At 39.8% G+C, this 15,613-nt stretch overlaps 1 protein-coding gene across 1 annotated transcript; it reads left to right on the forward strand.

The window, feature by feature from the left end:
- The first annotated feature begins 13,220 nt into the window (after positions 1-13,220).
- LOC131181357 (uncharacterized) lies at positions 13,221-13,685 on the forward strand. Its single transcript, XM_058149405.1, has one exon. The coding sequence runs from the start codon at positions 13,221-13,223 to the stop codon at positions 13,683-13,685; it is 465 nt and encodes a 154-aa protein (XP_058005388.1).
- The last annotated feature ends 1,928 nt before the right edge of the window (positions 13,686-15,613 follow it).

Consider the following 15,613-nt stretch of genomic DNA (forward strand, 5'->3'; position numbering starts at 1 on the left):
TCAAGAAGACCACTCAAAGAAGATCGCAGCTTTCCTACTCAGTTTGCTCAGCAGATGTCTGCAATGTGACAACAAATGGCTGGTATTGTGCCTACTCAAGTCCCAATACAGACACCAGTGGTACAACCACAGTCTCCTGCTAGGCAGTATGATAAATTGATGAAATATGGGGCTACAGAGTTTAAGGGGACAGTAGATCCTCTAGAAGCTGAACAATGGTTAGAGAGGATGGATAGGGTATTCAAGAAATTGCATTGCACGGAGGAGCTCAGATTTGAATACTCAGTATCTTTGTTACAGGGGGATGCTTATGACTGGTGGAAAACCATTCCCCACAGTCTGGTAGAACCTGCAGTGCTAACATGGAATGACTTTCTCAAGGAATTCAGACAAAAATATGTCCCTGATGCTTATGTAGACCAGAAATTATAAGAATTCCTAAGTCTGAAACAGGGGAGCAGATCAGTGGTTGAGTATGAAAGAGAATTTTCCCGCTTAAGCCATTATGCAGTGAGTTTACTTTCTACTAGTAGGGATAGGTGCAAGAGGTTTGAAACTGGCTTGAAGCCCAGTATCAGATTACAAGTGGTCGGCTTCAAACACACTAACTTCTCTGAACTTGTTTCTCAAGCCCTAGAGTTGGAAAGAATTGAGTCTGAAGCTGCTCCTGAGAAAAAGAAATCAGAGAAGACAGAGAAAGAGGGAAAATCAGTAGAATAGAGTTCCAGTGGTCCTACTGGAAAGAGGAAGAACTATGGGGGACACAGCAGAGGTGGCAAGAAGTCTGGTAGGGGAAGATATTCAGGACAGAAGCCTCCTCTATCTGGTCAGCAGAGTACCAGAGGTTCCTACCCTCCCCGCCAATGTGAAACTTGTGGAAGAAATCATGGTGGGATATGCTATAAGGCTATTGGAGCCTGTTATAACTGTGGAGGCACAGGACACTTTGCCAAAGACTGCACCAGTAGTCACAGAGTTGGACCACCTCCTACTTCTATAGAAGGGTCGATTGAGCCTGCTACTGCACTTCACCACCCAGCAGAGGTAGAGGCAGGGGTAGAGGTAGCCCAGCAGGCAGCCAAGGCACAGTGAAACATTCAGAGCAAGATAGTGCTCCAGTCAGAATCTATGCAATGAGACAGAGGGAAGAGGCAGAGACATCTGATGTTGTGGCTGGTACCTTCTCAACTTTTAATCAAGATGTATTTGTGTTATTTGATCCAGGTTCTACCCATTCTTATGTGAGTGCTAGCATCATTGATTGCATTGCTGTTCCATGTACAAAAATGGACTTTGAGGTGCTAGTAACAAGTCCGCTAGGACAGGAGGTCAGGGTTAATAGAATGTATAGAGATTGTCCTTTGGTGATCCAAGGACACACTTTTCTGTCTGATTTCATTGAAATGCCCTTCAGAGATTATGATATCATCTTGGGCATGGATTGGTTAGCTAGGCATCATGCCATGATTGATTGTAGGCTGAAGACAGTCACTTTTGGTCTCTCTTAGTACAGTGATGTGGTAATACATGGGGAGAGGCAGTTATTGCCATCAAACATCATTTCGACTGCACTAGCCAGAAAAATGATCAGAAAGGGGTGTGAAGCATATTTGGCACATGTGGTAGACACCCAAGTGGGGAGTCCAGCATTGAAGGACATCCCTACAGTACATGACTTTCCAGATGTGTTTCCTGATGAATTGCCAGGATTACCTCCAGAAAGAGAAGTACAGTTTGAAATTAATGTTATGCCTGGTGTGGATCCAATCTCCATAATGCCATACAGAATGGCACCAGCAGAGTTGAAGGAGTTGAAGATACAGTTGCAAGAATTACTTGAAAAGGGCTTCATCTGCCCTAGTGTGTCACCTTGGGGAGCACTAGTGTTGTTTGTTAAGAAGAAGGATGGTACTCTCCGCTTATGTATAGACTACCGGCAGTTGAATAAGGTGACAATAAAGAATAGATATCCATTGCCTCGCATTGATGATCTGTTTGACCAGTTGAAGGGTGCAGCTGTATTCTCCAAAATTGATTTGCGATCTGGTTATTATCAGTTGAAGGTGCAAGAGCAGAGTATTTCAAAAACTGCTTTCAGAACTCGGTATGTCCACTATGAGTTTCTAGTAATGCCATTCGGGTTAACAAATGCTCCAGCTGCTTTTATGGATCTGATGAACACTATCTTCAGATCATATCTTGATCAATTTGTGGTGGTGTTTATTAATGACATTTTGATATATTCGAGGAATGTATAGGAGCATGACAGACATCTGCGGATTGTACTGCAGACTTTAAGGGAGAAACAGCTATACGCCAAATTGTCGAAGTGTGAATTTTGGCTGAAAGAAATCTCCTTTTTGGGACATGTTGTGTCAGCTGAAGGGATCAAAGGTAGATTCCAGCAAGGTAGAAGCTATCCTTAATTGGAAGCCACCCAGGAACATCACAGAAATTCGCAGTTTTCTGGGTTTAGCTGGATATTACCGTCGGTTTGTGAAGGGGTTTTCTATGTTATCTTCTCCACTGACCAAACTGCTTCGGAAAGATGTAAAATTTCAATGGACAGATAAATGTCAATAGAGTTTTGATGAGTTGAAGAGGTGTTTAACTAAAGCTCCAGTCCTCACTTTACCTACTCTGGGTAAAGAATACACAGTTTATAGTGATGCTTCTCACAATGGGTTAGGCTGTGTACTGATGTAAGATCGGAATGTCATTGCTTATGCATCACGCCAGCTGAAACCGCATGAGAGGAACTACCCAACACATGATCTGGAGCTAGCAGCTATTGTTTTTGCTCTGAAGATCTGGAGACACTATTTGTATGGGGAGAAATGCTACATTTACACAGATCACAAGAGCTTGAAGTATTTGGGCACCCAGAAGGAATTGAATTTGAGGCAGAGGAGATGGTTAGAACTCATTAAAGATTATGATTGCTTAATAGACTATCAGCTAGGGAAAGCAAATGTGGTGGTTGACGCCTTAAGTCGCAAGACTATGGCAAGTCTCAGAGTTTCTCCTTTGTCCATGGTATGTGAATTGAAAGCACAAAGATGCCGCTTTAGAGATTGATGATGAGGGATGATAGTAGTTGCATGGCATGTACAACGGTGTTGATTGATCGATCGTAATGGTCGCCAGAGTGATGATAAATATCAGAAGCTACTGAAAGAAGTCCAGTAGGGCAAGAAACCTGAATTTTCTGTGAAAGATGATGGTTTATTGCTACATTAGGGCAGAATGTGCGTTCCTAGTGATGTGGAATTGAGACAAATCATTATGAAGGAAGCACATGAGTCTCCATTTGCTATGCACCCTGGTGGAACTAAAATGTACAGAGCGCTGAAAGAGCATTACTGGTGGATGGGTATGAAGAGGGATATAGCTGAGTTTGTTTCCAAATGCCTAACTTGTTAGCAAGTAAAGGCAGAACATCAAGTCCCAGCTGGTTTGTTACATCCTTTGTCAGTACCAGAGTGGAAATGGGAACAGATAACTATGGATTTTGTTACAGGACTTCCAAGGACACAGAGTATTCATGATGCAGTATAGGTTATAGTTGACAGATTGACCAAGTCTGCTCACTTTTTACCAGTGCGGATGGACTATAGCCTGGAAAGATTGGCCAAATTGTACATATATGAGATTGTAAAACTGCATGGAGTGCCAGTATCAATTGTGTCTGACAGAGATCCTAGGTTCACTTCTAGATTCTGGGGTAGTCTTTAGAGAGCCCTAGGAACTAGATTGAACTTCAAAGACAAAGATTCCACCCATGCATGCATGGCCACCCAGAGGGTTATTCAGATATTGGAGGATATGCTACGGGCTAGTGTGATTGAATTTGAAGGTAGTTGGGATACACACTTGCCTTTGATTGAGTTTGCTTATAACAACAGCTACCAATCAAGCATTGGGATGCCTCCATATGAAGCTTTGTATGGCAGAAAGTGCAGAACTCCCTTATGTTGGGATGAGGTAGGTGAAAGGAAGATGATTGGGCTAGAAATTGTTCAGCAGATAGAGGAAAAGATCAGATTGATCAGAGATAGACTCAAGGCTGCATCAGACTGTCAGAAGTCCTATGTTGATCTGAAGAGAAGAGATATTGAATATGCAGTGGGTGATAAGGTATTCCTCAAAGTTTCTCCTTGGAAGAGGATTATGAGATTTGGCAGAAAGGGGAAACTGAGTCCTCGTTTCATCGGACCATATGAAGTTCTGGAAAGAGTGGGTCCTTTGGCATATCGGTTGGCATTACCTCTAGAGTTAGCAAGGATACACAATGTCTTCCATGTGTCCATGTTAAGGAGGTACAGATCTGACCCATCTCATGTACTATCAGTTGAAGAGATTGAGGTAAATCCAGACCTCTCATATGAGGAAGAACCCATAAAAATTCTGGCTTATGAGGTGAAGCAGCTGAGGAATAAACAGATACACCTGGTTAAAGTGCTGTGGAACCATCATTCAGGTCAAGAAGCTACTTGGGAACATGAAGAAGAGGATATGAGGAGACAGCACCCACAGCTGTTCAGAGACTAATGCCAGGTAAAATTTCGAGATGAAATTTATTTTAAGGGGGGGGGGGGGGGAGAATTGTAACACCCCTAAGTTCGGTAGTGCGTTCTACTGTTCCTGTGACCAGTGTTGTCCGGACAGCTAGGATGCCTAGAACTACACTTCGATATGAGTGAGGAGACATAAAATAATGAAATACAAGAAAAGAAAATACAAGAAAAACAAAGGAAAAATAATAGCAAAGAAATGTAACCAAGTTAAGCGAGCCGAGAACCCTAGCGATGGGTGACTGCACCGGGAAGTCACGGTGTAGACCCTTATTTTGTGATGAGTATGTGCATTGAGGCCGTGGGAAACCCGATGATGAAAAATTATATGACTGTAAGATGTAATTGGAGGCATGGAGCTGAATTATTAATTCCGTGGCATGATCTTGAAAAAATAAAAATAATAATAAAGTTTTGGGGAACTTAATTTAATTAAATTTAAATAAAATTTTATTTTGTTTAAATTTAATATGGGTAGTTCTTAAATGGATCTAATTAAGTTTAATTGGGCTCTATGGGCCTAAGAAAGCCTAGTTAGGAATTTTAAATGGGACCCATTTAATTATTTTCTAAAAATTAAAATAACAAAATATCTCTCTCCTCCTTGGCCCCACTCTCTTCCTCATTCCCTATTGGTGCCTTCCATTTTTTCCTGTCTTCCTATTGGTTGAAACACCTCACCCATATCCCAGTCTTATTCAAATTTTGCAATCGTAGTTGTTTAAGTCATCTAAACTTTATCACCCTAAGACTCAAAATCCTACCACACCTCTTCCTCATTCCCTATTAGTGCCTTCCATTTTTTCCTGTCTTCCTATTGGTTGAAACACCTCACCCATATCCAGTCTTATTCGAATTCTGCAATCGTAGTTGTTTAAGTCATCTAAACTTTATCACTCTAAGACTCCAAATCCTACCACACCTCTTCCTCATTCCCTATTGGTGCCTTCCATTTTTTCCTGTCTTCCTATTGGTTAAAACACCTCACCCATATCCCAGTCTTATTCGAATTCTGCAATTGTAGTTGTTTAAGTCATCTAAACTTTATCATCCTAAGACTCCAAACCCTATCACACCTCTCTCCCAAAACCCTATAAATACCCTACTAGAGAAGAAAAGAAGGGGATGATGAGAGGAAGAGAAAATTCAGAGCTATAGGAAATTTAGAGATATTCAAGACTCTTTGAGTTCTTCCTTATTTTTTCTTTTCTTCAAGAAGATTTTCATACGAGATTTCTGGAAGGTCAGTTTTTATTGTTTTCTTTTCAAGATCTATGCCACAAAATATTTTAATTCTATGCTCTTTGTCTTCAATTTATTTTATATATTCATATAGATCATGTAATCATGTTTAATTTGAGAGGATACACAACTCTGCACATGTTTAGTTTCTGTCTCTCATATTTTTATTATTTTTCTTTATTTTCTAAATCTGTAAAAAATTTGTAAAAATTATATTCATATTCTACACGAAATTCCATTAATTTTAGGCTCAAGAATCACTAAAAAAGCTTTAATATTTTATAAGTTATGGCTGTTTGAAGTTAGGGTTCCTGTAAAATCTGATTTGAGGATATCCGACTTGTGGAGCCCATATCTCCCTTGTTCCTTAATATTTTTGTGCAAATCTAGTGTCTAAAATTAACTTCAGAATCTTATGAATCTTTTCCAATTGGTTTTGCATTCATATCTTTTGTGGTTAATGAGTTATGAATTTTACAAAAAAGTAGTACGATTCTGTCACTTAAAAGAGTTACGATTTATGTAGATCATTCGGCTAGGGTTTTGTTTGATTTATAAATTTTATGTTATTGTATGATATGTAAGCTGTCTTCTGTAATTTTTTTTATGATTTTTAGGTGTGTTTAACTATTTTTAAAAAATCGAATTTCTTGCTACTGTTAATCTGCCAGAATTTGAAAATTGTATATTTGTGCATGTTCTTGTATTTTCTTAGGTTTTAATTGATATTTGATCTATTTTCTGTATTCTTTTAATTTAAGAAGTGTTATAAAGTGTTTGGATCATGTTAGAAGACTTAGACCATTAGGTAGTTATAACTAATTAGGAATCTTAACCCTTTAGGAGACTAGAGTTAGAATCCAATGTAAATTGTTATTAATATTTTCTTTATTTCTTTTATTTTCTTTAGTTTCTTTATTTATTTTTATTACAAACAAAATTGGTAAGTAGCCCTAAGGTAAGTACCAAAGAGGGCATTTGCATGGAGCTTATATGGAGCTAAACGGGAGTAAGCCAGGGATATCATTGCCATACTAGAAGAGAAGACCCTTTTTTAAGGGTAGCTTGCCCCAATGGCAACTACATTTACCAACAGGTAAGTAGCTCTAAAACTTCTTAAATAACCATTGGCATGAAACTGTAGTTATAATAGAACTTTTATTTGGTAAATTAAAATTAACTTTGTTTTTAATTTAACTAATTTTTGCATGTAATTAATTTAAATAAATACTTTGTAAATTAAAATTAATCTTGTTTGTAAATTAAACTAACATTGGTATGTAAATAAATTTAATTTAATACTTGGTAATTGTAAAATAAATTTGCATGTTAGAAATCTTTATTAGGTTGTGATTGTTTGGGCCTTATGTGATATTAGAATAAATTACACATGTACATAATTAACTTAGTTCAATTATCCTTAGGGTAACTTGGTGAAAATTAATTAATTAGGTTAAATAGAAACATAGGGTTATTTGAAATTGAATTTGTTTGTAAATTAAATTCCCAATAATAAATTAATTTTAGTCATCTGGTAAATATCATTTAAATAATTAGCAACCCCATAGATAGGAATTACTTGTGCATGAAAATTGTGTGTAAACAATAACCCTTTTTGTGAATTACTGCGTGTGTAGGATTAGAATTGCATTTTTTAGGATAAAGTTTAATAAAGGAATAATAAACAAGACTTCTAGAAACATTAGTAGAGGACTGGCACTCGAATTAACGAGGTTAGACCAGGCGTAAGGGGTGCCTAACACCTTCCCCTTACGTACCCACTATCCCGAACCTAGACATTGGGCTATGGTAATGACGGTTGTGGAAACTCTGCAAGGAGTAAGTTGCCATCCATGACCCTCAAAAAAAACACTGAATATGTCCCGGTTATTACCCGGGTGGCGACTCCTGTCTATCTATGCCTTCGTGGCATAAATCCTTAGTACCGTGGTAGTGTTATGGGAAGACGGTACTTACCAGTGGTTTGATTCTATTAGGATTGTATGAAGTGCATGTCTAGGAAATGCTGTCTAAGGAGGTGGTACTTAAGTGAGACCATTGTGACTCCACCATCTTTCCTGGGCATTACCTGGTGCATTTTATATAATTCTAATGGATGATATTTCGCCTCACGCCCCACCCCTACAGTTTGGCGACTCCACTGGGGATTAAATGGATAGTTACTCCAACATGTTTCTATTAGTCTAATATTATTCCTCTGTTAAACTTTTTGCATTGCACTACACTATCACACGGATCACTCTTACCCTTTTTAGCCCCGTTAGTACTAGCCAAGGAAACCATAGCTCTACTCGAGCTATGACGAATTGGTGAATGCTAGCACCCCATGCCTGTACCTTCGAGTATATAAAAGAGCCACAGCTCCGGCCGTTGTGCTTAATGGACAAGCTCTCGCATGGGTGACCCTTTTCCTACCCAATGAAGCCCATGAGCCATAGATTTCAACCCTAGGTACCTCATAGATTTTTGTTGTGCTGGATTCGTATCCTTACTGTTCAAACCATAAGTTCTAGTGGTAGTTGAGATGAACCTAGGCCTATGCATAAACCCAATGCGTGTATAGGCCCAAGTCCATTTCAAAACCCATGTTAAGCAAGAGGATGCTTACTTATGGTTAAACTTTAAGGATATAAATCCTTTGTTTGTGAGGGAAGGATCGTCCTGGACCACCCCCTGTTGGTGTGTCCAGTGTACCAGAGCCTAGGATAGAATTTTTTCTTACCATGCACGTGAGAGTTGAAGGTATAAGGGGGCGAAGATTCAGTTCTGGAGACATTCTTTTCGGTTTATCATTTAGTCTTTGGTCCGATTTTAGTTCGGTTTATACAGTTCGGTTTTGGTTCAGTTTTGGTCGTATTAGTATGGTTTGGTTTTGGCTTTGTAAAGGCAAAGGTAAAAATGAAAGTGCATATTCATGCATTCATGCATTGCATTTGTACATAGCATAAGATGTTAAAACCTTGTATTTTTTTTTCTCTTGTAGTAAACATAGCTTTAGAACACATCAGGAAGACTTCTAATCAGGTCACTTGGGTTAGGGAGGGAAAGAGATTGGTAAGAGTTACACCTGCACAAGCTAAAATGGAAGACACTAAGGTCATGTTTAAACAGAGGCTTGAAGAAGCTTTGAATGCCAAGATGGCTGAGCTTGAAGGAAAAATCATGGCCAACTTTGAGAAGAAGTTAGAGATGGGTGGGCCTAGTGATGTTCAGGTGAAAAGGCCTGAAGAAGAGACTAGTAAAAAGAAGGCCTTTGATGACGTTTGGGATGAAGAAGATTATCTCCAAGACAAGGCCAAAAAGAAAGAAAAGGGGACAAGTGAGGAGATTAGAGTTATTCTTGAGATGATGGAAAAACTTGAGCCGTATGAAAAAGCAAGCTGAATTCTTTGGAATGGGGTCATTAGATGCAGATGACTTTGACATCCAGTTGGATGGAAATCTACCTGAAAAATTCAAGATGCCTAATTTGGCTAAATTCGATGGTACTGGTGACCTAAAAACCCACCTCAGGTCTTATCTTATAGTCATGAAAACAACTGGTTTGACTAAGAACCAAGTCACTCAGTTCTTTTCTATGTCACTAGAAGGGGTTGCATCTTCATGGTATCATGGGCTAGAAGCCACTGTGAGAAAAGATTGGGAGGAGCTAGTTAGGAGATTTGTGCAACAATACTCCTATAATACAGCTTTAGATGTTACCCTAAGAGACTTAGAGACCACTAGGCAAAAACCAAATGAAACCTTTTCAGAGTATCTATTGAGATGAAGGAAAAAGGCCATGAAGATGACCAATAGGCCTGCTGAAAAGGATCAAGTGCGATTGGTAGTGAAAAGTTTGTAGCCTAGTTATTATGAGAAACTTTGTTATTATCCCTTGGCTACCTTTGAACAGCTATATGATGCTGGGGTATTAGTGGAGGATGTATTGAACAATGAAAAGAAGAGTTATCAGCCCAAGAGGGGAGGATACCAGTCAGCTGGCAACATTACTGGGGAAAACAAAGTCATTGAGGTTCAAACCGTGTCCCGCACCCCTAGAAAGTTCTCTCAATTCAACCAACCTCTATCTAAAGTCTTCGAGCGACTCAAAGCTCGAGGTCTCCTCCAACCCTTGGCACCTAGACCACCACCAAACCCACTGCCACCCAATTACAATGCTAACCTATATTGCCAATTCCATCAAACTCATGGCCATGACACTGATAGATGTTTTCGGCTAAAACACGAAGTTCAGGACTTGATCGATGCTAAGAAAATAGCTGACCCAGAAAATCGACCCAACACACGCACCAACCCAATGCCCAACCATAATGTTCCACCTCCACCAGGACTTTACATGATTTCCACCACCTCAATTGACCCTGACCAAATTCTCAACCTTATCCAACCTATCCAAAAGCTTGATGAACCTCGATCTGTAATGACAATTGATATTTGGGATAGTTCTAGTGATGAGGAAGGTTTGTTAGATGTTTGGATTGACTCTGACAGAGAGGAAAAGAGTAGGGTGACCCACATGACCAAGAGTGGTGGATATTATCCTGATCCAACCATGGAGAAGGACAACGTGAGAGGGAAAGCCAAGGTGTTGGCTGAAGAGGACACAGATGAAGAGGATGATCAGTTCCTTAGGCAATTGAAGAGGACTCAGGCTAGTGTAACAGTCTGGAAATTGCTATTGGCATCAGAAAAACACAGAACCGCACTGACCAAGGCCCTGAGTGTACTCAAGGTCTCCATGGAGATAACTCCAGAAGAGATTGCCAAAGTTGTGCTTATAGAAGATGGGGGTCATATTACTTTCTCTGATCATGATCTCCCAGCTGAGGGGAGAAACCATAGTAGGGCTCTGTTCGTGACCGCTGAGGTTGGAGGGTGGAAAGTGCCTTGTGTGATGATAGATGATGGGTCAGCCATCAACGTATGCCCTCTGAAGATTTTGCCAAAATTAGGAATTTCTATGTCTGAACTAACTGGTTCTGATCTGGTTATCAGGGCCTATGATGATTCAAAGAGAAACGTGATAGGGGTCTTCAAGACTATGGTTAAGGTGGGGCCTATAGAAACTGAAGTTGAGTTCACTGTGCTAGACATCCCCATGACATTCTCCTTACTGTTGGGTAGAATCTGGTTCCATCCCTTAGGTGGAGTCCCCTCTACACTCCACCAAAAGATCAAGATCCCGCACCAAGATGGTGTAATCACTGTCAATGCTGAAAGAGATGGGGAAGTAGCTATGCTGCAAGTGGATGGTTCGATACCACTATTGTTTGGTTTCCAAGTTGCTGGGATCTATGGAGACTGGATGGACCCTAGGGTGGCCACTATGATGAAAGAGATGAAGTTTTTTCCTGGCATGGGTTTGGGAAAACGAGCTAATGGCTTAGTGACTTTTCCAGAAATAAAGGGACAGATCACTAGATATGGGCTGGGCTATCAGCCAACTGAAGATGAAGAGGGACTCAAGCCCACCAAGTTTATCAGGGAGGGCACAATTGCATGGACTGATGACCAGGAGCTGCCACATGTTGAGGAATTAGAACAAGAGGTCAGTGCAATCAAGTTAAGGTCTGCATGGAAGCCAAGCACTTGGACCTACACCCCTAAGTTTGAGTCTGTCTTTTGTAATGCTCACAGTAGTGATGCTGATATTGTTATTTCTGATGTACTTGGTGACAATTTTGAGGCAAAAATAAATAATATGACTAGTCCTTTTGCTTACTTGTTTGATGTTCATCCCAATGGCTGCACGCATGGCATTCATAATCATTTAGAATCTGTTTCTCTTAATGCATTAAAATCAATCTCTATTAATTTGGGTACACTAGATGATCCTAAAGACATTAAGTTAGCTGAAGATTTAACCCAAAAAGAAAGAGATAAATTTATAGCCTTATTAATAAAGTACCAAGAAGCATTTGCCTGGTCTTATAAAGATATGCCGGAAATTGATCGAGACATAGTACAACACAAGATCCCCATAACAAAAGAAGCGTTGGCTTAGGCCAGAATGGGAAGAAAAGATAGCTCAAGAGGTGAAAAAGCTCATTGAGGCTGATTTCATTGAAGTAATTGAGTATCCCGAGTGGTTAGCCAACATTGTGCCAGTCCCCAAGAAGGATGGGCGAGTTCGGTTGTGTGTAGATTATAGGGACCTGAATAAGGCTACTCCTAAGGATGATTTCCCATTGCCTCACATCGATGTGCCGTTGACGATCTTTGCTTGCATGGCCATGTACTCTTTCATGGATGGTTTTTCGGGATATAATCAGATCCTTATGGATTTGATAGATAAAGCAAAGACAGCTTTTATCACTGAATGGGAGACTTATTATTATAAGGTCATGCCTTTCGGGTTAAAAAATACTGGTGCAACTATTAGAGAATGACTACTATGTTGTTTCATGACAAGATGCACAAAGAAGTTGAAGTATATGTGCATGACATGGTAGTAAAATCCCCAACTAGGGAGAGACATTTTGAGGCATTAGAGAAGTTCTTTCAGAGAGTCATCAAGTATAAATTGAGACTGAACCCTAGCAAGTGTGTGTTTGGGGTCACTTGTGCAAATTGTTAGGGCATATGATCGTGAGGGAAAGGGATTGAGGTTGACCAGATAAGGTGAAGGCAATCCAGAGATGCCACCAGAGAATGTAAAAAGAGATTAGAGGTTTCTTAGGCAAATTACAAAGACATCAAGAGGTTCATAGCTAGGCTCACAACTACCTGTGAACCAATTTTTAAGCTACTAAGAAAGAATCAACCAGTGGTGTGGAATGAGCAATGTCAAGAGGCATTTGAAAAGATAAAGCAGTACCTGAGCAATCTACCAATTTTGTCACCACCCATACCTAGCATCCCTCTAATCCTCTACCTATCAGTGGAAAACATGGCCCTGGGGGCAATGTTGGCACAAGAAGTAGAGAATCTGGAGAAAGCCATCTATTACATCAGTAAGAAACTCTTTGCTTATGAGGAGAATTATTCACTAATAGAAAGAACCTGTCTGGCTGTAGTATGGGCAACTAAGAAGTTAAGGCACTACTTTCAGACTCATCGAGTTATTGTAGTATCTTGGATGGATCCTTTAAAGTACCTATTTGAAGTACCGACGCTAGTTGGAAAATTGGCCAAATGGTTGGTCCTACTGTCTGAATTTGATATAGTGTATGAGACTCGAAAAACCATTAAAGGGCGTGTAGTGGCCGAATTTCTTTCTGAAAATCCAGTTAATGAAGGGGAAGAAGTCGAAACAGCCTTCCTGATGAGAGTCTCAAGCTAGTAGAGGTCCACCATGGAAAATGTACTTTGATGGGGCCATGAATAAGAGCGAGCCAGATAGGGGTAGTTTTGGAAGCACCGAATGGAGAACAATTGTTAATGTCAAAAAGGCTATGTTTCCCAACCACTAATAATATTACAGAATATGAGGCTTGCATTTGTGGCCTGGAGGCATTAATAGCTGTTGGGGCTAAAAAAGTGGAGGTGTTCAGAGATTCAATGCTAGTGGTTTCCCATGTTAAAGGTGAATGGGAATTGAAAGAAGAAAAGTTGAGGCCATACCTGGAGTATGCTAAGAAACTATTATTTAGCTTTGAGGAAGTGACAATGAAGCACATGCCTAGAGCTCAGAACCAGATAGCTGATGCTCTAGCCACGCTGGCATCCTTATGGGAGAAGGGTGACTGTCGACCCACCATTATCTTGATAAGGAGTAGAATCCCATGCTATGAAGGGTTAATAATAGCACATTTAGATCTAGAAGATGAGATGAAATGGTATGAGGACATAAGAAGATATTTAGAGGTAAGAGAATACCCACAGTCAGCCAATAGTAAGGGATAGAGCTACAATTCGTAGATTAGCCACTCAGTTCACTTTGGCTGGGGGGCAACTCTACAAAAGGTTCTTCGAAGGACTATTGCTCTTGTGTGTGACGAAAAAGCAGTCTGAGCAGATAATGGAGGAAGTACATGCAGGAGTGTGTGGTCCTCACATGAACGGAAGGGTATTAGCAGGCAAAATTTTAAGATTGGGCTATTACTGGTCTACCATGGATATTGACTGTGCTAAATTTGTGAAAAGATGCCATGAGTGCCAAATCCATGGGAATTTGAATCACCTACCGTCTAGTGAACTCTACAGTATGACTTCACCGTGGCCATTCTCAATATGGGGCATAGACATTATTGGGAAGATTTCTCCCACGGCTTCTAATGGCCATAGATTTATCATTGTGGCAATTGACTATTTCACCAAGTGGGTTGAAGCTAAATCTTATAAAGTAGTAGGGGCTAAGCAGATAAGTAAGTTTGTGCGAAAGTGGGGTACCCCATGAGATAGTATCAGATAACGGCAGCCAGTTCAAAGGTGATTTCTTAGAATTAATTACCGAATTCAAGATTAAGCATCACAAGTCCTCACCATACAGGCCACAGACTAATGGAGCAAAGAGAAGCAAAGAATAAGAATGTGAAAACCATTCGAGAAAATGGTTGAAACCTATAAGGATTGGCTCGAGAAACTCCCTTTATGCTCTTTGTGGTTATCGCACTACTACAAGAACATCCACAGGGGCAACTCCATTCTCTTTAGTGTATGGGACTGAAGCAGTGCTACCCATTGAGCTAGAGGTCAAATCCTTGAGAGTGATGCTAGAAGCTAAGATTCCGGAAAATGAGTGGGCCCAGAAAAGATATGAAGAACTAGCTTTGATTGATGAGAAGAGGATGCGAGCCTTGTATCATATGCAGGCTTATCAAAGGAAGATAGCAAGGGCCTTTAATAAGAAGGTGAAGCCAAGAAAGATCAAAGAGGGAGACATGGTTTTGAAACAAGCTCGCCCATCCCTTTGATCCAAGAGGAAAGTTTAAGCCAAACTGGATGGTCCATACATAGTCAAAAAGATTTTGTCGAGGTGTTTGTAAGAATATCGCACTGGATGGGAATGAATTTCAAGAACCACCAACTTAGACAAGCTCAAGCGGTATTTGTGTGAGATAGGCTGCTAGGCTGAAAATTTACAAAAGACGGTCTAGGCAAAAATAATGGTCAAAGAAAAAAAAAAGAAAAGAAAAGAAAAAAAAATGCTAGATTGAAAACCTGCAAAAGGCAGTCTAGGCAAAAGGAGAGATGAGAGAAGATTTGGATGGAAAACCTAAAAAGGCCATTCGACAGGTTATAAAGCTTATTTCTAACTTTGGAAGGTTAGAAATTTGGAAAAACTAAATTTAAGATGGAGTAATGGTGTACCTGAATAAATAAAGAAATTTTTATTGCATTGACTAGGAATGGGTTTTATTTAATTATGATCGTGAATGTTTGTGTCTTGAGGGATACATCAAATGATTAAGTAATTGAACTGCGTTGTTTTGATTTAATTTATGTCATCTGAGCATGACAAGATAGGTGCTTGATATGAATGTCCTGGTAATTGTCTAATTTCAAAAAAAAAAAAAAAAAAAAAAGGGAGCTTGTTGGGTGGAAAACCCGGAAGGGCCACTTAGGCAAAAGTTAGAGCAAGCCCGCTGAGATGAAAATCCGAAAGGACATTTCAGGCAAAAGTTAGGGCACAGAGAATGGAGTTCATGGAAGAGAAATGAGTCAAGGCAGAAACCATGGGGGGAGAGAAGAAAAAGAAAAATCAGAGGGAAATTGTATTGTGACCTTAAGGAAGTCTTTTTTGGTGAACAATTCTTCTAAAAAAACTTTGAGGCTATAAGAAAGTTTTTGCAAAAAGAGGTCCCCAGAGGACTAAGGTTTTTTTAGAATCT

This window comes from Hevea brasiliensis, chromosome 7, assembly GCF_030052815.1.
Source record: "Hevea brasiliensis isolate MT/VB/25A 57/8 chromosome 7, ASM3005281v1, whole genome shotgun sequence".
Lineage (NCBI taxonomy): Eukaryota > Viridiplantae > Streptophyta > Magnoliopsida > Malpighiales > Euphorbiaceae > Hevea > Hevea brasiliensis.

Bases quoted from the DNA above. Each gene is read 5' to 3' on its own strand.
- LOC131181357 (XM_058149405.1), top strand. From the start codon at position 13,221: ATGTCAAAAAGGCTATGTTTCCCAACCACTAATAATATTACAGAATAT.